A 24,087-nucleotide genomic window follows, 5' to 3' on the forward strand; every position below is an offset into this window, starting at 1 on the left:
TCCCTCTCGCAGAAAACTCCCGGGATTAATATTCACCGATTTTCACCCTTACGGCTATAATAAGGGCGTGCCATGATGGTACAATATTTGGCGCCCTCTACAGTCTGTACTAATAGAGTGCCAGCCCAACACTTGTTAGACAATATACATCTTTTGCTTGCACACATACGTAACAGCAAGGCATACTCGGTCAACAGCCACACAGGTTACACTGACGGTGGTCATATAAAACAACTTTAACACTCTTACTAATAATGCGCCACACTTTGAACCAAAACCAAACAAGAATGACAAACACATTTCGGGAGAACATCTGCACCTTAACACAACATAAACGCAACAGAACAAACACCCAGAATCCCATGCAGCCCTGACTCTTCCGGGCTACATTATACACCCCTGCTACCACCAAACCCCGCCCCCACCCCAACCCTGCTCCCTCACACATCAACCCCCCTCTGTGCGTCGGTTGAGGTGGGCGGGGTTTTGTGGGGAGGGGGGGGTGTATAATGTATCCCGGAAGAGTTAGGGCTGCATGGGATTCTGGGTATTTGTCCTGTTGTGTTTGTGTTGTGTTACGGTGCAGATGTTCTCCCGAAATGTGTTTGTCATTATTTTTATTGGTGTGGGTTCACAGTCTGGTGCATTATTAGTAAGAGTGTTAAAGTTTTTTTGTTTTTTTTTATACTGCCACCGTCAGTGTGAGCTGTGTGGTTGTTGAGCAAGTATGCCTTGCTGTCACCTACGTGAGCAAAGCGGAAGCCCCATACAACATGTGGCTGATCAGGCACTCTGACTGTAGTGGGTGCTATATGCTGTACCATCACGGCACACATGACGCTGACAAGCGCCATTAAATAAAAACCCGCGTGCCACACCAGCTTTTAAATTCCACATAAAGGTGTGGGCAGCGTGTCTGAGACCCCTAGATTATACATATCACAAAGCAAAAAAAAAAAAACTTCGTATGCAGTGTTATTTCATTTAAAATTTCAAAAAAAATTTGCGGCTCCCATTGTTTTCTATAATTTGTGGAACTGGTCAAAATGGTTCTTTGACTGGTAAAGGTTGCCGACCCCTGCACTAAGCAGATTTGTCCCGAGAGGTTTTCGGGAGAGGCGCTGAATTTCAGGAGTCTCCCGGAAAATCCGGGAGGGTTGGCAAGTATGGCTTATTTTCTGTCTGATAAGATAATAATTCTCACTATGCAGATTTTATGTTAGAGTGTTTTACTTGTTTTAAGGGTTTTGCTCCTAAATGATCTCAGTAAGATATTACAGCTTGTTGCTGAGATTTGATGACCTATATTGAGTAAAACATGCTTGAAACTAGAATATCAAGTGTTGCAAAGCTGTGTCATCAACACTCACAAGTATAAAACTACTTTTTTAAAGTCATCATTTCTTATTTCAAGCATGAATTTAAAAAAATCCTGACTTTGACACAATTGTGTCTCATAATTAAACTGACAGTTAATATTTAAACATTTAGCATGTGACATTTCAAAACAATTTTGAACAGAAATAGTTCGTGCACATTCAGATAAATTCTTCAAAATTGAGTATGGTAATTTTTTTTTTTTTTTTTTTTTTTTTTTTGTCATAAAAAAATACAATCATGTGTGCTTACGGACTGTATCCCTTGCAGACTGTATTGATATATATTGATATATAATGTAGGAACCACAATATTAATAACAGAAAGAAACAACCCTTTTGTGTGAATGAGTGTGAATAAGGGAGGTTTTTTGGGTTGGTGCACTAATTGTAAGTGTATCTTGTGTTTTGTTTGCATAAAAATATTGAGTAAAACATGCTTGAAACTAGAATATCAAGTGTTGCAAAGCTGTGTCATCAACACTCACAAGTATAAAACTGCTTTTTTAAAGTAATCATTTCTTATTTCAAGCATGAAAAAAAAAAATCATGATGCCAAGCGCATATCATTATGTCAAGATAATGGCACTAGCATTTGATTAATTTAAGAATATTTTTCAACATATTGAGCAAAAAGGTCTGGTTTTTTTCTACCAAGAAAAGTGCACTTGTTATTAGTGAGAATATACTTATTTTAAGGTATTTTTGGGTTCATTGAGGTTAGCTAATTTTACTTGTTTTGGAAAGTCTTGACAAGCCAAATTTTCTTGTTTTATTGGCAGATCATTTTGCTTAGTTCAAATAAAACATACTTGCCAACCCTCCCGGATTTTCCGGGAGACTCCCGAAATTCAGCGCCTCTCCCGAAAACCTCCCGGGACAAATTTTCTCCCGAAAATCTCCCGAAATTCAGGCGGACTCAGGTCCATATGAGGACCTGAGTCCGCTAACCCACAATATAACCAGCATACCTGCCCAATCACGTTATAACTGTAGAATGATGGAGGGCGAGTTCTTGGTTTCTTATGTGGGTTTATTGTTAGGCAGTTTCATTAACGTCCTCCCAGCGTGGCAACAACACACAACAACAGCAGTCACGTTTTTGTATACCGTAAAGCAGTTCGTCTGCCGTAAACAGCAATGTTGTGACACTCTTAAAGAGGACAATACTGCCATCGAGTGTTATGTGTGTGTATATGTGTAAATAAATGAACACTGAAATTCAAGTATTTATTTTATATATATATATATATATATATATATATATATATATATATATATATATATATATGTATATATATATATATATATATATATATATATATATATATAATAAAATTAATATATATATATATATATACGTATATATATATATATTAGAGATGCGCGGTTTGCGGGCACAACCGCGGAGTCCGCGGATTATCCGCGGATCGGGCGGATGAAATTTAAAAAAATTAGATTTTATCCGCGGGTCGGGTCGGGTCGGGTGGTTCAAATTATTAAAAAAAATTAGATTTTAAATAGATTCAGGCGGGTGGCAGTTAAACCAATTCGGAAATATATATACATAGTTAAATGTTGTTACCCACATACGAAAAACGAGCAGGCACCTGCAGCATATGCCACAACAGAAGAAAAAAAAGAAAAAGAGATGGACACTTTTACGGAGCGGAGAAGGGACGCCTCGCCGGGGTCCGGGACCGAGGCCCCTTCCCCCGACAGGGCCCCACCGGGAGCCGTAGCTGAGGCGATCCGCGAAAAGGGCCCGACGCACATCCAGGGTCACCACCGCGCCCACCGCACCGACACCCCGCCTCGTCCGCCTTCGCCGCGGCCGGCGTCACACGCAGCAGGTAAGCAGCTTACCTGCCCGCCACCCCCGTGGCCGGGGGCTCGTAACAGGGGTCACTCTGCGCGCTCCGCCCGCAGCTTACCTGCCCGCCACCCCTGTTGCCGGGGGCGCGTAACAGGGGTCACTCCGCGCGCAGTGCGCTCACGAAAGGGGTGGGGCTCACCCTGGTTGATATAGACAGCAGGACGGTGGCCATGGAAGTTGGAACCCGCTAAGGAGTGGGTTACAACCCACCTGCCGAATCAACTAGCCCTGAAAATGGATGGCGCTGGAGCGTCGGGCCCATACCCGGCCGTCGCCGGCAGCGAGACGCGCTTGGAGGTGCGCTCAGCGCGGCTCCCATATGATTGCGCACTGGTGTGCGTCTGGGCCGTGACAGCGTGGCACGCGAATGTCTGTGCTGCATTGGATCAGTCTCCTTTCTTTAACAGGCAAAAGCTTTATAACCTCACTAATGCCTTGCATCGTCTATATTAGATATATAACAACGGGCGGGTGCGGGCGGGTGCGGTTCTGATCAAATGTTAGATCGGGTGGATGGCGGATGGTTGACGACTTTCTGATGCGGTTGCGGATGAAATAATTGCCTATCCGCGCATCTCTAATAAACGTATATATATATATATATATATAGCTAGAATTCACTGAACGTCAAGTATTTGTTTATATATATATATATATATATATATATATATGAAATACTTGACTTGGTGAATTCTAGCTGTAAATATACTCCTCCCCTTTTAGCCACGCCCCCGACCACGCCCCCCCTCTCCCCCCACCTCCCGAAATCGGAGGTCTCAAGGTTGACAAGTATGAAATAAAATACCCCTCATTTTTGTATTTTTTTTTTCTTGTTTTTGAACACTGACTTTTTCCAGGGTAGTCCAGAGCTCATGAATACAAAATTAGTTACTAGGTTTAATTAAATTAATTAAATGTACAACCTGTAGGCCACTGCTTAAAATAGATATTCTTTCTATGGTCGCAAATGGCACTGATTTTGTGGAATGGCGCTTTCCTTTTCTTCGCCGCGTTCTTTATGCTCATTACCGCCACCCACAGGATTGTTGGGTAATGTCATTTCCAAAGAAATACCTTCACAATTAGGCTGTTTTTTTTTTTTATACTCATATTATCAGCACAAAAAACATTTCTTGTTCTCTTCCCTGCTTTCTTGTCACATTAACCCGCCAATGGTTAGCCGCGAGCATGTTGGGGTGTCTTACCGAGCTGGTGGGCCCCCCTGAGGCTGGACAGCGAGGCGTTGAGTCGGGCACATTCCTCCTCGCTGGCGCCGAACTTTTGAAGGAGTTCGCACACTTGTTGCTCGCTCATGTCCAGCAGACCCTCCAGAGTCACCTCGCCCGGGCTCATGTCCTGTTCAGAACACACACGCACCAAAAACAAAAAACATAAATGTTTACATGCACTAAAACAATGGGAAATATGATGGGCTTAAAATATACACCCATCCAAATGATGAGAATCAGGTGTCCTAATCACTTGGCCCGGCCACAGGTGTATAAAACCAAGCACTTAGGCATGGAGACTGTTTCTACAAACAGGAACTGTCATAGGATGCCACCTGTGCAACAAATCCAGTCATGAAATGTCCTCGCTTCTAAATATTCCAAAGTCAACTTTATTATAAGAAAAGTGAAGAGTTTGGGAACAACAGCAACTCAGCCACCAAGTGGTAGGCCACGTAAACTGACAGAGAGGGGTCAGCGGATGCTGAAGCGCATAGTGCGAAGACTTTCTGCACAGTCAGTTGCTACAGAGCTCCAAACTTCACGTGACCTTCCAATTAGTCCACGTACAGTACGCGGAGAGCTTCATGGAATGGGTTTTCATGGCCGAGCAGCTGCATCTAAGCCATACATCACCAAGTCCAATGCAAAGCGTGGGATGCAGTGGTGTAAAGCACGTCGCCACTGGACTCTAGAGCAGTGGAGCGTTCTCTGGAGTGATGAACCACGCTTTTCCATCTGGCAATCTGATGGACCAGTCTGGGTTTGGAGGTTGCCAGGAGAACGGTACATTTCGGACTGCATGGTGCGGAGTGTGAATTTTGGTGGAGGATGAATTATGGTGTGGGGTTGTTTTTCAGGAGTTGGGCTTGGCCCCTTAGTTCCAGTGAAAGGATCTTTGAATGCTCCAGGATACCAAAACATTTTGGACAATTCCATGCTCTCAACCTTGTGGGAACAGTTTGGAGCAGGCCCCTTCCTCTTCCAACATGACCAGTGCACAGAGCAAGGTCCATGAAGACATGGATGAATGACTCAAGATGATCCCATGTTGGCCCCACTATGGACTGGACTTTCACAATATTATGTTAGATCCACTATGGACTGGACTCTCACACTATTATGTTAGATCCACTATGGACTGGACTTTCACAATATTATGTTAGATCCACTATGGACTGGACTCTCACACTATTATGTTAGATCCACTATGGACTGGACTTTCACAATATTATGTTAGATCCACTATGGACTGGACTCTCACACTATTATGCTAGATCCACTATGGACTGGACTCTCACACTATTATGTTAGATCCACTATGGACTGGACTTTCACAATATTATGTTAGATCCACTATGGACTGGACTCTTACACTATTATGTTAGATCCACTATGGACTGAACTCTCACAATATTATGTTAGATCCACTATGGACTGGACTCTCACTATTATGTTAGATCCACTATGGACTGGACTCTCACACTATTATGTTAGATCCACTTTGGACTGGACTCTCACACTATTATGCTAGATCCACTATGGACTGGACTCTCACACTATTATGTTAGATCCACTATGGACTGGACTCTCACACTATTATGTTAGATCCACTATGGACTGGACTTTCACAATATTATGTTAGATCCACTATGGACTGGACTCTCACACTATTATGTTAGATCCACTATGGACTGGACTCTCACTATCATTTTAGATCCACTATGGACTGGACTCTCACACTATTATGTTAGATCCACTATGGACTGGACTCTCACACTATTATGTTAGATCCACTATGGACTGGACTCTCACTATTATGTTAGATCCACTATGGACTGGACTCTCACACTATTATGTTAGATCCACTATGGACTGGACTCTCACTATTATGTTAAATCCACTATGGATTGGACTCTCACACTATTATGTCAGATCCACTATGGACTGGACTCTCACACTATTATGTTAGATCCACTATAGACTGGACTCTCACACTATTATGTTAGATCCACTATGGACTGGACTCTCACTATTATTTTAGATCCACTATGGACTGGACTTTCACAATATTATGTTAGATCCACTATGGACTGGACTCTCACACTATTATGTTAGATCCACTATGGACTGGACTCTCACACTATTATGTTAGATCCAATATAGACTGGACTCTCACACTATTATGTTAGATCCACTATGGACTGGACTCTCACTATTATTTTAGATCCACTATGGACTGGACTTTCACAATATTATGTTAGATCCACTATGGACTGGACTCTCACACTATTACCGGGTATGTTAGATCCACTATGGACTGGACTCTCACACTTATGTTAGATCCACTATGGACTGGACTCTCACACTTATGTTAGATCCACTATGGACTGGACTCTCACACTATTATGTTAGATCCACTATGGACTGGACTCTCACACTATTATGTTAGATCCACTATGGACTGGACTCCCACACTATTATGTTAGATCCACTATGGACTGGACTCTCACACTATTATGTTAGATCCACTATGGACTGGACTCTCACTATTATGTTAGATCCACTATGGACTGGACTCTCACACTATTATGTTAGATCCACTATGGACAGAACTCTCACAATATTGTGTTAGATTTCACTATGGACTGGACTCTCTCACAATATTATGTTAGATCCACTATGGACTGGACTCTCACACTATTATGTTAGATCCACTATGGACTGGACTCTCACACTATTATGTTAGATCCACTATGGACTAGACTTTCACAATATTATGTTAGATCCACTATGGACTGGACTCTCACTATTATGTTGGATCCACTATGGACTGGACTCTCACACTATTATGTTAGATCCACTATGGACTGGACTCTCACACTATTATGTTATATCCACTATGGACTGGACTTTCACAATATTATGTTAGATCCACTATGGACTGGACTCTCACTATTATGTTAGATCCACTATGGACTGAACTCTCACACTATTATGTTAGATCCACTATGGACTGGACTCTCACTATTATGTTAGATCCACTATGGACTGGACTCTCACTATTATGTTAGATCCACTATGGACTAAACTCTCACACTATTATGCTAGATCCACTATGGACTGGACTCTCACAATATTATGTTAGATCCACTATGGACTGGACTCTCACACTATTATGTTAGATCCACTATGGACTGGACTTTCACAATATTATGTTAGATCCACTATGGACTGGACTTTCACAATATTATGTTAGATCCACTATGGACTGGACTCTCACACTATTATGTTAGATCCACTATGGACTGGACTTTCACAATATTATGTTAGATCCACTATGGACTGGACTCTCACTATTATGTTAGATCCACTATGGACTGAACTCTCACACTATTATGTTAGATCCACTATGGACTGGACTCTCACTATTATGTTAGATCCACTATGGACTGGACTCTCACACTATTATGTTAGATCCACTATGGACTGGACTCTCACATTATTATGTTAGATCCACTATGGGCTGGACTCTCACACTATTATGTTAGATCCACTACGGACTGGACTCTCACTATTATGTTAGATCCACTATGGACTGGACTCTCATACTATTATGTTAGATCCACTACGGACTGGACTCTCACTATTATGTTAGATCCACTATGGACTGGACTCTCACACTATTATGTTAGATCCACTATGGACTGGACTTGCACAATATTATGTTAGATCCACTATGGACTGGACTCTCACACTATTATGTTAGATCCACTATGGACTGGACTTTCACAATATTATGTTAGATCCACTATGGACTGGACTCTCACTATTATGTTAGATCCACTATGGACTGGACTCTCACACTATTATGTTAGATCCACTATGGACTGGACTCTCACTATTATGTTAGATCCACTATGGACTGGACTCTCACACTATTATGTTAGATCCACTATGGACTGGACTCTCACACTATTATGTTAGATCCACTATGGACTGGACTTGCACAATATTATGTTAGATCCACTATGGACTGGACTCTCACACTATTATGTTAGATCCACAATGGACTGGACTTTCACAATATTATGTTAGATCCACTATGGACTGGACTCTCACTATTATGTTACATGCACTATGGACTGAACTCTCACACTATTATGCTAGATCCACTATGGACTGGACTCTCACAATATTATGTTAGATCCACTATGGACTGGACTCTCACAATATTACGTTAGATCACTAAACACTGGACTCTCACTATTATGTTAGATCCACTATGGACTGAACTCTCACACTATTATGTTAGATCCACTATGGACTGGACTCTCACACTATTATGCTAGATCCACTATGGACTGGACTCTCACACTATTATGTTAGATCCACTATGGACTGGACTTTCACAATATTATGTTAGATCCACTATGGACTGGACTCTTACACTATTATGTTAGATCCACTATGGACTGGACTCTTACACTATTATGTTAGATCCACTATGGACTGGACTCTCTCACAATATTATGTTACATCCACTATGGACTGGACTCTCACTATTATGTTAGATCCACTATGGACTGGGCTCTCACACTATTATGTTGGATCCACTATGGACTGGACTCTCACACTATTAACTAGATCCACTCGACGTCCATTGCACCGGTCGCCCATGGGGGTGGTCCCCTCCGAGGTTTGTCATTGTCATCCCATTAAGTTGAGTTTTTCTTTGCCCTGATGTGGGATCTGAACCGAGGATGTCGTTGTGGCTTTTGCAGCCTTTTGAGACACTTGTGATTTAGGGCTTCATAAATACACTTTGATTGATTGACTTATGCTAGTTGGGGGCTATTGAATCACAGGAGATGGACGCCGATTCCGTAGCTGGTACTGTTGCTGCTTGAGCAAGGCAGTGAACTTTCCTACTTTGACGCCATCCTTTTCACTGCTCCCCTAAACAAACAAGTACCAGTCCTTCGAAACAGGCTCGTTGGCGTTTGACGTGTCAGAATGTCGCTACGTTCAGGTTGTAGTCAAATCTGTAGGCGTGGGTTCAAAAACCACTTCTGACACATTTGTGCCGACAGTTTGTTCTAAGACGTGCCAAAACAGAAGCTGAGCACCAATTCTAGTCGACAGATGTTCACCCTGAACAACAGGACGTTCAAAGTGTCATTCACTGTTACTCCCCCCAAAAACTGATTTGCAGAGTTTTAATCCAAGCTAGGGACCACAGAAGAAAAAACTATTCTTTACTCCTTGAGCACCCTAAAACCCTAACACCCTAGACCAGGGGTCAGCAACCCGCGGCTCTAGAGCCACATGCGGCTCTTTAGTGGCGCCCTGGTGGCTCCATGGAGCTTTTTCAAAAATGTATGGAAATGGGGGGAAAAAATGGGGACAAACACGATACAAACCTTCCTAATTGTCCACTGTTTAATATTGTTGTGCTTCACTGATGAGAGTATTTGGTGAGCGCCGTTTTGTCCTACTAATTTCAGCGACCCTTGAACTCACCGTTGCGTGGTCTGTGACTCAACAGTTTGTTTACATGCATAACTTTCTCCGACGATGCCACAGAAAGACGTGTTTTACGTCACTCCTTCTTTGTCTCATTTTGTCCACCAAACGTTTTATACTGTGCTTGAATGCACAAAAGTGAGCTTTGTTGATGTTATCGTCTTGTTATGGGGTGCTAATCAGGAATATTTGGTCACTGCATGACTGCAAGCTAATCCATGCTAACATGCTATTTAGGCTAGCTGTATGTACATATTGCATCATTATGCCTCGTTGGTAGGTATATTTGATATCATTTAATTTCCTTTACTTATGTCCTCTGTGTATTTAGTTTATTTGTGTTTCATGACACATTATTTGTATGTAATATTGGCTACATTTCTGATTGTTGTTTGTGCGCCATGTTGTTCCAGACCACAGCAAACATTACCCAGCTTGCCAAAGATTGTAATAAATCCATCAGAAGAAGACGGCCTGCCGTTTCCTTAAACTTGGACACACACATCTATACCTTTGTCATTTCCAGGAGTTATCTCACCCTCTGAAAAGTTTTAATAACGTTTTCCAATGTTGTAAAAATGTGTAGAATAAATATTACATTTCAACATTTCTGTCAACGAAGATTTGCCTGCGACACATATTCATTTTGATAGTAGGTTAATATAGACACTTAGATCATGTGTTGCCATCATTATAACACTTAAATAAGTATTTTAATTTCTTGCGGCTCCAGACTGATTACTTTTTTGTATTTGTGGTTCAATATGGCTCTTTCAACATTTTGGGTTGCCGACCCCTGCCCTAGACTAACACCCTCCCCCCACCACATCCCACCTCCCCGGATTGTAATCAATCAAATGTAAATAATCAAATGTATATACTTGTTCTTATGCTTTCTGAACTCACTATGTTCTCTGCTCGCTGTACATATCCTACCAAGTCAGACCTACACTGTTTCTCTGATGATATAATTGTTGATGACTGAAGTGCTGATATCAACCAAACCTAATAAATCCATGTTGGAACCACATACCCTTTGGTGTAAAAATGTTAGGTGTCATGCTCAAAAGAACATCAACAGTTCAGAGTGTGAGCATGTTCTAAAACGTGTTTAGGACCTTTAGGGGCATATTTCAGACCCATTTGTTCACATCCAATTGCTGGGTTGCAATCACGTGACCGAGAGGCACTTCCGGGTTTCAGGCAATGGTCTAGAGCAGTGTTTTTCAACCACTGTTCCGCGCGTGAGATACAGTCTGGTGTGCCGTGGGAGATTATCTAATTTCACCTATTTGGGTTAAAAATATTTTTTGCAAACCAGGAATTATAGTCTGCAAATGATGTGTTGTTGTTGAGTGTCGGTACTGTCTAGAGCTCGGCAGAGTAACCATGTAATACTCTTCCATATCAGTAAGTGGCAGCAGGTAGCTAATTGCTTTGTAGATGTCGGAAACAGCGGGAGGCAGTGTGCAGGTAAAAAGGTGTCTAATGCTTAAACCAAAAATAAACAAAAGGTGAGTGCCGCTAAGAAAAGGCATTGAAGTTTAGGGAAGGCTATGCAGAACGAAACTAAGACTGAACTGGCTACAAAGTAAACAAAAAGCGAATGCTGGACGACAGCAAAGACTTACTGTGGAGCAAAGACGGCGTCCACAAAGTACATCCGAACATGACATGACAATCAATAATGTCCCCGCAAAGAAGGATAAAAACAAATGAAATATTATTGATTGCTAAAACAAAGTAGATGTTGGAAATATCGCTCAAAGGAAGACATGAAACTGCTACAGGAAAATACCAAAAAAAGAGAAAAAGCCACCAAAGAAGGAGCGCAGGACAAGAACTAAAACACTACACACAGTAACACACCACAAAACTCCAAATAAGTCACGGTGTGATGTGACAGGACATGACAGTACACCTACTTTGAGACAAGAGCTACATTGATGCATGCTTGGTTATGGTTTGAAATCATATCCAACAATTGCGACAACAACTTTTTACTGTCAACTGAGTTTCGTTTTTTAAAGATTTCTGTTGGTGGTGTGCCTCTGGATTTTTTCAACGCAAAAAATGTACCTTGGCTCAAAAAAGGTTGAAAAACACTGGTATAATTGTTAACGGTTTTTAGGGGGTCTCCATAGGGTTGTGAGCAAAGAGACACACTGCATAACTTCTACAAATGTACTCACTTTAAAATACAACTATCCAGTTTCTGGTGCGGGTTGAAGTTTAGGGAAGGCTATGCAGAACGAAACTAAGACTGAACTGGCTACAAAGTAAACAAAAAGCGAATGCTGGACGACAGCAAAGACTTACTGCGGAGCAACGACGGCGTCCACGATGTACATCCGAACATGACATGACAATCAACAATGTCCCCGCAAAGAAGGATAAAAACAAATGAAATATTATTGATTGCTAAAACAAAGTAGATGCTGGAAATATCGCTCAAAGGAAGACATGAAACTGCTACAGGAAAATACCAAAAAAAGAGAAAAAGCCACCAAAATAGGAGCGCAGGACAAGAACTAAAACACTACACACAGGAAAATATAAAAAAAAACTCCAAATAAATCAAGGTGTGATGTGACAGGTCGTGACAGTACACCTACTTTGAGACAAGAGCTATATTGATGCATAGTTGGTTATGTCAAGACTTGATCCTGGGTGTTTGCTTTTCCGGGATGCAACGGAAAGTTGGCTCGGGCGAGACGGGAATGTAAGTACATGATTTATTTAATTTTATCCAAAAAAAAGTACAAACGAAAAGCGCGCACAGTGGCGGAGAAACAACTTGGCTATGAAAACAAATACTTGCACAAAGGCAGAAACTATGAACAATTAAACAAAAACACTAACTGTGGTATTAATAAACAAAACTTACTTGGCATGGACAAAAGAAGCAGCATGAACGATGGACATGAAAAAAGTGTCAGGAATGTGCAGAGCATAAATGTGGGATGTCGTCAGAACGACAAACTGAAAACAATGAACTTAAATACTATGGACATGATTAGTGAAAGCAGGTGCGTGACTCAAAACGTGAAACAGGTGCGTGACGTGACAGGTGAAAACTAATGGTTGCTATGGTGACAAAACAAAACAAAAGTGCACAAAAAGTCCAAAAACAAAACCGAACATGACTAAAACAAAACATGATCACACAGACATGACAGGTTATGGTTTAAAGTCATATCCAACAACTGCGACGACGACTTTTTACTGTCAACTGAGTTTCGTGTTTTAATGATTTCTGCTGGTGGTGTGCCTCCGCATTTTTTCAACGCAAAAAATGTGCCTAGGCTCAAAAAGGTTGAAAAACATTGGTGTAGAGTCCCATTAGACTACAGTTTGTATACCTGAATCAGTGCAAATTTGGGCGTATTTTGAAAAGTTTTGAGGAAAATATATAAGCGATTATTAAAAAATATTTAAAATGGGATGGCGTTGATTTTATACACTCTTACAAAAACAATTTTTTAGAAAAATGTAAATCATTCATCATCATCAAGACGTTGCTGCTCGCTACGAATTCATTTCATTTGACACTGTCACGACTGGGACTGTGGCGTGGTTTGTTCTCCCGAGGTGCAAAAGATTTGGACCATACGTGGCGTGAAGGGGAGTACATGATTTATTTAAACACTATAACTACAAAAAAAAAGGATCAAACAAAAGGTGCGCACAGGGGCGGAAGTACAAAACTTGACTATAAACACAAAACTTGCACAAAGGCAGAAACTATGGACAACTAAACAAAACTTGCAAACTATGGCATGAATAAAGAAAACTTACTTGGATGAAAAAACGGCATGAAAAAGCGCAGCAAGGGTCTTAAGGGTGTGTGGAGAGTGTGCTGAAGCATACATGCGGGATGTCACCAGAAAGACAAACTGAAAACAATGAACTTAAATACTACAGACATGATTAATGAAAACAGGTGCGTGACTCAAAGCGTGAAACAGGTGCGTGACGTGACAGGTGAAAACTAATGGTTGCTATGGTGACAAAAACAAAAAGTGCACAAAAAGTCCAAAGACAAAACCGAACATGACTAAAACAAAACATGATCACACAGACATGACAGACACTCACAGTATTTGTCGAAGAAAAGATTGGACACACATGTCTTTACATCTGAGGGGCTCTACAAATATCTATCTAAGTAATGATCTACCCAGTGGCCTAGTGGTTAGAGTGTCCGCCCTGAGATCGGTAGGTTGTGAGTTCAAACCCTGGCTGAGTCATACCAAAGACTATAAAAATGGGAGCCATTACCTCCCTGCTTGGCACTCAGCATCAAGGGTTGGAATTGGGGGTTAAATCACCAAAAAATGATTCCCGGGCGCGACCACCGCTGCTGCCCATTGCTCCCCTCACCTCCCAGGGGGTGAACAAGGGTGATTGGTCAAATGCAGAGGACACATTTCACCACACCTAGTGTGTGTGTGACAATCATTGGTATTTTACTTTATTTATTTTCCACTCCATGCCTTCAGCTGTTGCTCAATTATTTTCCACTCCATGCCTTAAGCAAACTTTATTTTATAATAACTGTAGAGTAAACAACATATGTACATGAATTAATTAATAATTAACTAAATGAAGTGGAAGTGGAGTGGTAATTGATTTTTTTCTTGCGACCCCTAGTGGCCACAGAAATTCATTAAGTTAAGTTCATGACGCAGTAAATTGAATGATGCGGACACATTTGTTACTGGATATGCTTCTGCCTTGCAAGTAATACGCAACTATAGTTATTTGGTATTTGTTTATATTGACAAATGTGCTATTTTAGACTGCAATATTGTTGAAATAAGGACACTTATTACTTATGTCTAGCTTGTGTGCTATTGTGTGCTTAGCTGCTGTGTAACTGCCAGCCCCTTGTGGCTTATAGCCTACCGTATTTACCGTTTGTAAATGAGTTCTAGAAAATAAAAAGACCGACCTTGTGTGTTTATTGGAGGATATTTACAGTAGGGAAGGGATTCATATGGCCCCATTCCTGGGTGGATCTTGCGTGAGCGGAAGAAGGGAGTTAATCATTTTGGAGAAGGAGTCGTAAAATGTTCTCATTCTTAGGCTCCACCATAAACACGTGTCACGAACCAGGACAATTTATTGTACTGGAGCAGGGATGTCAAACTGGTTTTCATTGAGGGCCACATGGCAGTTATGTCTGCCATCAGAGGGCCGCTGGTAATAGCAAATAATGTATGAATTTGCCTCTGGATTTCATTATTAATTATATAAATATGTTTAAGTAGACTGTCGATTTTACAGTAGAAACTTTACGTTTACAAAATTTTACTGTAAAACAGTGTTTTTTGGGGGGGGGGGGGGTTTACAACATTTTACAGTAAATGGTAAAACAGTACCACTGATTTTTGGGAGGGTTTTACAGAAAAAGCTGGCGGCTTATTTGCCAGAATTTTAGTGTTAAATTGGTTTTTACAACATTATACTGTTAATGGGGAAACAGCATACTTGCCAACCTTGAGGCCTCCGATTTCGGGAGGTGGGGGGAATGGGGTGGGGGTGGGGGTGGTCGGGGTGGGACGGGGGCGTGGTTGGGGGCGTGGCTAAAAGGGGAGGAGTATATTTACAGCTAGAATTCACCAAGTCAAGTATTTCATAGATTATATATATATATATATATATATAAGAAATACTTGACGTTCAGTGAATTCTAGCTATATATATATATACGTATATATATATGTATTTTATTATATATATATATATATATATATATTTATTTTATTATATATATATATATGTATGTATATATATATATATATATATATATATATAGGTAAAAGCCAGTAAATTAGAATATTTTGAAAAACTTGATTTATTTCAGTAATTGCATTCAAAAGGTGTAACTTGTACATTATATTTATTCATTGCACACATACTGATGCATTCAAATGTTTATTTCATTTAATTTTGATGATTTGAAGTGGCAACAAATGAAAATCCAAAATTCCGTGTGTCACAAAATTAGAATATTACTTAAGGCTGATACAAAAAAGGGATTTTTAGAAATGTTAGCCAACTGAAAAGTATGAAAATGAAAAATATGAGCATGTACAATACTCAATACTTGGTTGGAGCTCCTTTTGCCTCAATTACTGCGTTAATGCGGCGTGGCATGGAGTCGATGAGTTTCTGGCACTGCTCAGGTGTTATGAGAGCCCAGGTTGCTCTGATAGTGGCCTTCAACTCTTCTGCGTTTTTGGGTCTGGTATTCTGCATCTTCCTTTTCACAATACCCCACAGATTTTCTATGAGGCTAAGGTCAGGGGAGTTGGCGGGCCAATTTAGAACAGAAATACCATGGTCCGTAAACCAGGCACGGGTAGATTTTGCGCTGTGTGCAGGCGCCAAGTCCTGTTGGAACTTGAAATCTCCATCTCCATAGAGCAGGTCAGCAGCAGGAAGCATGAAGTGCTCTAAAACTTGCTGGTAGACGGCTGCGTTGACCCTGGATCTCAGGAAACAGAGTGGACCGACACCAGCAGATGACATGGCACCCCAAACCATCACTGATGGTGGAAACTTTACACTAGACTTCAGGCAACGTGGATCCTGTGCCTCTCCTGTCTTCCTCCAGACTCTGGGACCTCGATTTCCAAAGGAAATACAAAATTTGCATGGTTGGGTGATGGTTTGGGGTGCCATGTCATCTGCTGGTGTCGGTCCACTCTGTTTCCTGAGATCCAATTCAATTTACAGTAATAAGCTGTAAAGAACGTCATTTTGATGGGTAGTGTTGCGTTGGACCAGTTGTTCCTCACAGGGAATTCAAGTTGCTGGTCACTCCCAAGCTCTTTTATGACATGTAAAGCTGAGTAGAAGAACCACCAGAGACAGAATAGGTATTTTGTAATTTTATTTCCAAAGCCTTTGGAAATAAACTTGAGACCAAATCCCGCTCACTCGCACAGCTAAATTGGTCTAACTTTTCATACGGCAAAACTTCTTCTTTTATCTCGTCTCTCTTGCCCCCACCCTCCTTGTCCCTTTCTCCACAGCTGGGCAAAGGGAAAGATAAGAGAAATAATTTATTACAACTCCCCCCTTTCTCCCAGCTCACTCCAGGTCTCTTTTGTTTATTATCTAAAGTCGGTTTTAGACGAGAAGCAGAGAAGATCTCCCCCTTGACATTCTCAAAAGTTGGCACACAGTATTTGCAGACAACCAAAAGATAAGAAATAAAGAACACTAGCTGTTTTGTAATATGACTATAGTTTAAAAGAAGTAACGCACAAATATGGATATATCTAATTATCTGCCTCCGTCAGTAGTTTGCTGTAAAGTTAAGTATTTTTATTTAGACAAAAACATGTTTGGAAAGTATGATAATATATGTTGCAATATTGGCTACTATTAAAGTTTAAAAAGGTGTGCAATTTCAAGCAGTACCTATATTTTCAAAATGAAAAAAAGTACATTGCATTTAGTGAGAACATATTAAGTACTTTATTGACACATATCATTTCCAGGTGTTTGCGGCCCAGATAAAATGATGTCGCGAGCCAGATCCGGCCCCCGGGCCTTGAGTTTGACACCTGTGTATTTAGAATAGAGTGCAAGGATATACTTGCCAACCCTCCCGGATTTTCCGGGAGACTCCCGAAATTCAGCGCCTCTCCCGAAAACCTCCCGGGACAAATTTTCTCCCGAAAATCTCCCGAAATTCAGGCGGAGCTAGAGGCCACGCCCCCTCCAGCTCCATGCGGACCTGAGTGACGTGTTGACAGCCTGTTCACAACATTGCGGTAAACAGCAATGTTGTGACACTTTTAAACAGGACAATACTGCCATCTACTGTACATGCATATGTGACCCACCCATAATGTGTCACATTTTTGTGTTGATTTATTTATTTTATTTTGTGGTTTGAATTCGTTTTTGGAGCTGTCATTCCACATTTATCAGTATTCACATTGGTCAGTAGGGGGCAGTAGGGCGTTTCTTCCCAATTGAATGCTATCACCTGCAGACCGGAAGTGTCTTGTCATTCTGATGAGAGCGACCAGTCTGTGAACAATTGAAACGTCCTGTGTGCTTTTTCCTCCTGTATAACAGGTTAGTTTTGGTGAATCAACTCACTGAATAATATCCATGTGATCTTTATAAGTTTAAGTACACATTCTGATGGTGGAGCCTAACTCTAAAGTGTTTGTGAGTTGTAGTTTGTATTTGTGAATGAATCCAGTGCACAGCTGCAGTAATCAATACAAAAAGGCGACGTGAGTACGCAATGTTTATATAGGAACTTCTGATCCTAATTCAGACTCCCATATTAGAGCACCCGTTTTCTTATTGATTTTATAATGTATATTTGTATAATGTGTGTGTTCTGAAATAGTGACAGAGAATAGAACAAGGATGGCCAATTCAACCCTTAACTCAACAATGAGTAGATGAGTGTTATGTGTGTGTAAATGTGTAAATAAATGAACACTGAAATTCAAGTATTTGTTTATATATATATATATATATGTGTAATAACATATATATATATATATATATATATAGAATTCACTGAAAGTCAAGTATTTCTTATATATATATATATATATATATATATATATATATATATATATATATATATATATATATATATATATCTTAACCACGTCCCCAACCACGCCCCCCACCCCCCACCTCCCGAAATCGGAGGTCTCAAGGTTGGCAAGTATGTGCAAGGATGTTAAAAATGTGTCCCATTTATTTTGGCCCTCGACATATTCTTCAAACCACAAAAAATATTAGACCATTACACAGAAAATAAAGAAATAGCTCGTGAAATGTTGCCGTAATAACTCGTGAGACAGCGGCCTCTGCTGGATTCACAGCTGCACGGCATCGAACCACTTTCTGTTTATGTTGCTATTAAAAAAGCCAAATCATTCACATTTTAAAGCAGAGAACGGAAACACTGTAAATGTAACAAACAAGTCATTTGTTTAAACATTGCTATAGAAACCAACTTCCTGTTGGCCACCTGACCCTGGTTTGACTCACCTGCGTGACCTCTTTCCTCAGGTTGACGATGCGGAACCAGTGGCCAAGGCGGGGGAAGTCCTCCAGCTCGGCGCATCGCTCCTCTAAGGCCACTTTGCACTTGCAGGACAGCTGGCGGCTGAAGTACTTGACCAGCTTCCCCTGGGACACAGAGACAGAACATATGTGGTCCGAGTCCTTTATTACGCTTTGGACAACATCAGCTGGAAAGGTTTTACCAATCTAACGTCTGACCTCAGCTGTCACGCTGCAAGCCACATTCGCCATTACAATAGTGTTTCCCTTTTTAAATGGAAACCAGCATTTAAAAATATTAATATTTTAAATAGCACAAATTTAATTTTTTCTAAGACCAAAAAATATGAAGAAATATATAAAGAAATTAAAGCTGCAAGCAGCGATGGACGGGACCGACTTTGAGGGCTCATAAAAGCCAAACCGGAGCAGTAATTAAAACTCTTTCATCAACTTTTAATCAGAAGGGTTCAATCTCTCTCCTGTGCTAATTTGAAGCCGACACGACAAACGCGCTCAGAGGAGATAATGTTTGAAAAAAGGTGACTGTTTTTACACAACTTTTGTTTTGAAGGGGGAATTGAAAACTACCTGCTGATTTTTGCTGGGGGTTGTCAGTGTATGAAATATAGGACTAAGTGAGACCTACATAGAGGTTTTTGTTTCATGTCTCTACGACAGGGGTGCTCATTACGTCGATCGCGATCTACCGGTCGATCTCGGAGGGTGTGTCAGTCGATCACCAGCCAGGCATTAAAAAAATAGTCCTAAAAATGAGCGATCATAAATCTTCACTATGACGTCACTTTCGTCACTTGATTGACATTCACGGCACCCGAGGGTCTTCTGAGATGACGCTGGCTGCTGCCAGCTCATCAAAATTACCGACTGGAAGGCGAGAAACACTTTATTTCAACAGACTCTGGCGCCGTACCTGTTGTCAAAACTCCAAAGACCGACTGCACAGTTGCACAATAAAAGCGCTTCTTCATCCTGCCTGCGCTAACAAAATAAGAGTCTCAGAAAGCTGGCGTGCACAAGCTAGCAAGCTACGGAGTTTGCCGACAATGTATTTCTTGTAAAGTGTATACAAAGGAGTACGGAAGCTGGACAAATAAGATGCCAAAAACCAACCACTTTCATGTGGTATTGGACAGAAAGGAGGACTTTTTTTCTCCTCCATTCGAAAATGCTGACGTTATCATCACCACCGTCTGATTCCAATCAATGCAAGTCATCACAATCAGGTAATACACCAACTTATATTCTTGTCTTCATGAAAGAAAGGAATCTATATGTGTTAAACATGCTTGTATTATCTTTAACCACCTTTAACTTGTTAACAATATTAACTATATATGTTAAACATGCTTTTATTATCTTTAACCACCTTTAAGTTGTTAACAATATTAACTATATGTGTTAAACATGCTTGTATTATCTTTAACCACCTTTAAGTTGTTAACAATATTAACTATATGTGTTAAACATGCTTGTTTTATCTTTAACCACCTTTAAGTTGTTAACAATATTGACTATTTGTGTTAAACATGCTTGTATTATTTTTAATCACCTTTAACTTGTTAACAATATTAACTATATGTGTTAAACATGCTTGCATTATCTTTAAACACCTTTAACTTGTGAACAATATTAACTATATGTATTAAACATACTTGTATTATCATTAAACACCTTTAATGTATTAACAATATTAACTATATGTGTTAAACATGCTTGCATTATCATTAAACACCTTTAACTTGTTAACAAAAACATATATTTCATAAATAAGTAAATATAAATGATATATATGAATGAGGTAGATCCCCACGACTTGATCAATTGAAAAGTAGCTCGCCTGCAGAAAAAGTGTGAGCACCCCTGCTCTACGACATTCCTACTGGGAGTTACAGGCAAGTTTTATCTGTGTTTTCTTCCTAGGGGGCGCTAGAGCGCAATTTTGAGTTTTGGGGTTTGGTTTTTTTGATTAGATCGCAATTTTCGCCAGTCCTGATGTGTGTGTCCAATTTGGTGAGTTTTGAAACATGTTAAGGGGGTCAAATTACAGCTCAAATTACAGAGGTGGCGGTATAATAATAAAACGCTAGAAATACAATCGGGTCCTCTGTCCCAAAGGGACTCGGTCCCTAAAAATATAACGGTTAGAGGTTATATTTTATTTATAGAGGTTAAAATATGGAAAAAAAATACTACCACAGAACTTTCCTCCAGACGGTCTTATCTTTGTACAATTGTATTGGGACTAGGGCTGCAGCTAACGATTATTTTTCTATCGATTAATCTATAGATAATTTTTTCGATTAATCGGTTAATCTATAGATTATTTTTTCGATTAATCTATAGATTATTTTTCCTTTTACCGATTTTTTTTTTTTATTTAAAATGAAGAGGAAAAAATAAATGTAGGCCAGTTTTTTCAAAAGGCATGGCTTTTATTTACAAAAAAAAAAGTATGGCCACTCAGTCAACATTGACAACAACATGACAAAATATTCTGTAACAATGTAAACATTTAAAACTTTTAACATTTAACAAAATTAAAAGTAGCTTATTTGCTTTTTAATGTGCAAATATAAAAGTAAACATCCAGTGCAAATCTTAATATTCTGGAATAGTATAAGCATTTCAAAAGTAAAAGTATTGCTTATTTTGCTTTAAAATGTGCAAAAATAAAGATAAACATCCAATACAAAAAAAGTGCAAAACGGAAATATTCTGTAACAAGTGTAAACATTTCAACAAAAGTAAAAGTATTGCTTATTTGCTAAAATGTGCAAAAATAAAGCTAAACATCCAAAAAGGTGTACAGTGTAAACATTTCAACAAAAGTAAAAGTATTGCTTATTTTGCTTAATAACACAACAATGATAGTATGATTAAAGTGAAAGTTAATTGTTGGTTTGTACATAGTATATGTAACTGTTAATGTTGTAAAAGGTATTTGCACAACTAATTAACGTTAGCGTTTGTGACACGTCTTGTGCCGTGGGGTTCTTTCAGGACCGACAGACTGAACGCCAGACGGCTTTGCCAGGTTTACAATCTTTTAATTTTACACAAAGTCTTTTCTCTTCCAACTGCGCGGATCGCGCACCTGGGCACGATTGCGGCGTCGCTCCCGGCGCGCCCCGCCTCGCCGCTCGCTCGCCGCCGCCGCCTCTCCACAGCGTTAAAGAGGAGCGCGTCTTTGTAAACACTGAACAGGCACGCCAAACGCGCCTCTCAGAGCGAAACGGTGCTTTAGTTTATGAATTTACAACGCAGATACAAATGACACATTCATGTTTTTGTGTAATAATGACAACGTATACGCACGTGGACGATTGACTTGTTGATGGTGATGGCAAGAACGCTGTCGGGGGTTTTCTTTTCAAATGTTCGTTCATAGCCGTTGTGCTGCTATGATAGGCCATTTCCGCTCGACACAGTGTGCATACAACAACATTATTAGGCCGTTTATTGAAATACTCCCACACTTTTGACGACTTTTGGCGTGCTTTTTCCCCCTCGCTCGCATCGTCTGCTTTGCGCTCCGCCATGACAGTAAAGTAGAGTGACGTAAATATGCGACGCGCCGACGCACAAAAACGGCGTCGACGTATTTACGTAACCGATGACGTCGACTACGTCGACGCGTCGTTTCAGCCTTAATTGGGACACCCCTATTAAATACATTAAATAAAAATACTTAATAATGTTATATAATATTTATAGAACCATTTATTATGTAGCTAATAATTAAAAAAAGAGTTCTGCCCTTACCAAGACATTGTTATTTTTAAGTGACGGTTAAGTTACCACCTAATAAACATTGTTGATTATATCATTCATCCTTTTTATTCAATTCATGGTTAAATGAATACGACTTTGATATGAACATTTTTCATTTCCAAAAGGATTAAACAGTGGGTATGGCTTTTGCACGGGGTACCACCGCATTGCGCAGGTGTGCATAATGTTGTGGTTAGTGCAGACGTGATGTATTCTTGTAACCTGTTGCTAAAATAAGGCACAGTGTGAGACACCACATTCGGAAAAAAAAAAAAAAAAAAAAAAAAAGTCCCGGATGATTGATGTGGTTTTAAAAAGCAGCAAATGTTCGCCTGCAAACTGACTGCCGGCTCACTCTACATCAGGGTGACTAAAGTAGAAAGTAGTGGAGGAGGGAGCACCTCAGCAGCTGCCCACAAGGTGTGTTGTAACACACTTACCCATACACACACACACACACACACACACACACACACACACAGTCCCATGCATGTCTAATGAGTCTTTAAGGTCACGCACAAGCGAAGCTTGAGGGCGGATGGACGAAACTGAAATGTGGTTGATGAAAACACAGGAAAGCATGACACAAAACCAAAACGGTCATAACGGATCATGGCAGACACGTTGTTTAGTGATAGTAGTTGAGATTTCAGAGAAATAAAAGTATCTCTCTTTCTCTAGACAAGCAAATTTTATTTTCACTCGTATACAAAACATTCTAACTTGGATTGTTTCCCTGGCTTGGAGACTCTCCTGAAGGACAGTGCAGTGAAGACACAACAAACTCCCTTCTTGTCTCTCATGGACACACACCTGTTGTTGTTGTTGACTTTGGACTAGCGACTGCACTACATCAAGGCCGCGGAACACAGACACACTGCAGGGGTGATGAAAGGATGGTCAGTGTATGAGAGCTGCGGCCTGCCACCATGACCCCGCACTCCCTTCCCTCTGTTGCTAGATATCTCGAGATGTATGTTGTAATATGTATATGTGCTTTGCTATGCACGTTTTTTCCCACTCCAGACTGGGCCCCCTTAGGAGCCCAGTCTAGATTGTATTTTTTACTCATCCTTCCCCAGCATTTTACCGTTTTCCCATCTTTTACGGGGCGCCTTGTGGCGACCATCAGCGTTCCTGTTCTGTAACCCTGTACACTGTTTGTTTGTCTAATCTTGTGCTGAAAACAAAGTTTCGTTGTACTGGTGCAATGACAATAAAGACCCAT

The 24,087-nt window shown here is 40.3% G+C and overlaps 1 protein-coding gene across 3 annotated transcripts in view; it reads right to left on the minus strand.

Annotated features, from left to right (window-relative positions):
* LOC133578218 (kinase suppressor of Ras 2-like) overlaps positions 1 to 24,087 on the minus strand; it is a 383,282-nt gene that overhangs the window by 335,871 nt on the left and 23,324 nt on the right. For all 3 annotated transcript variants that reach the window (XM_061932475.1, XM_061932483.1, XM_061932465.1), the window contains exons 2-3: positions 19,050 to 19,190; positions 4,458 to 4,608 (exon numbers count right to left, since the gene is read on the minus strand). In XM_061932475.1, the coding sequence (XP_061788459.1) occupies positions 4,458 to 4,608; positions 19,050 to 19,190 (292 nt within the window). The remainder of the gene's footprint in view (positions 1 to 4,457; positions 4,609 to 19,049; positions 19,191 to 24,087) is intronic.

This window comes from Nerophis lumbriciformis, linkage group LG03 (genome assembly GCF_033978685.3).
Source record: "Nerophis lumbriciformis linkage group LG03, RoL_Nlum_v2.1, whole genome shotgun sequence".
NCBI lineage: Eukaryota > Metazoa > Chordata > Actinopteri > Syngnathiformes > Syngnathidae > Nerophis > Nerophis lumbriciformis.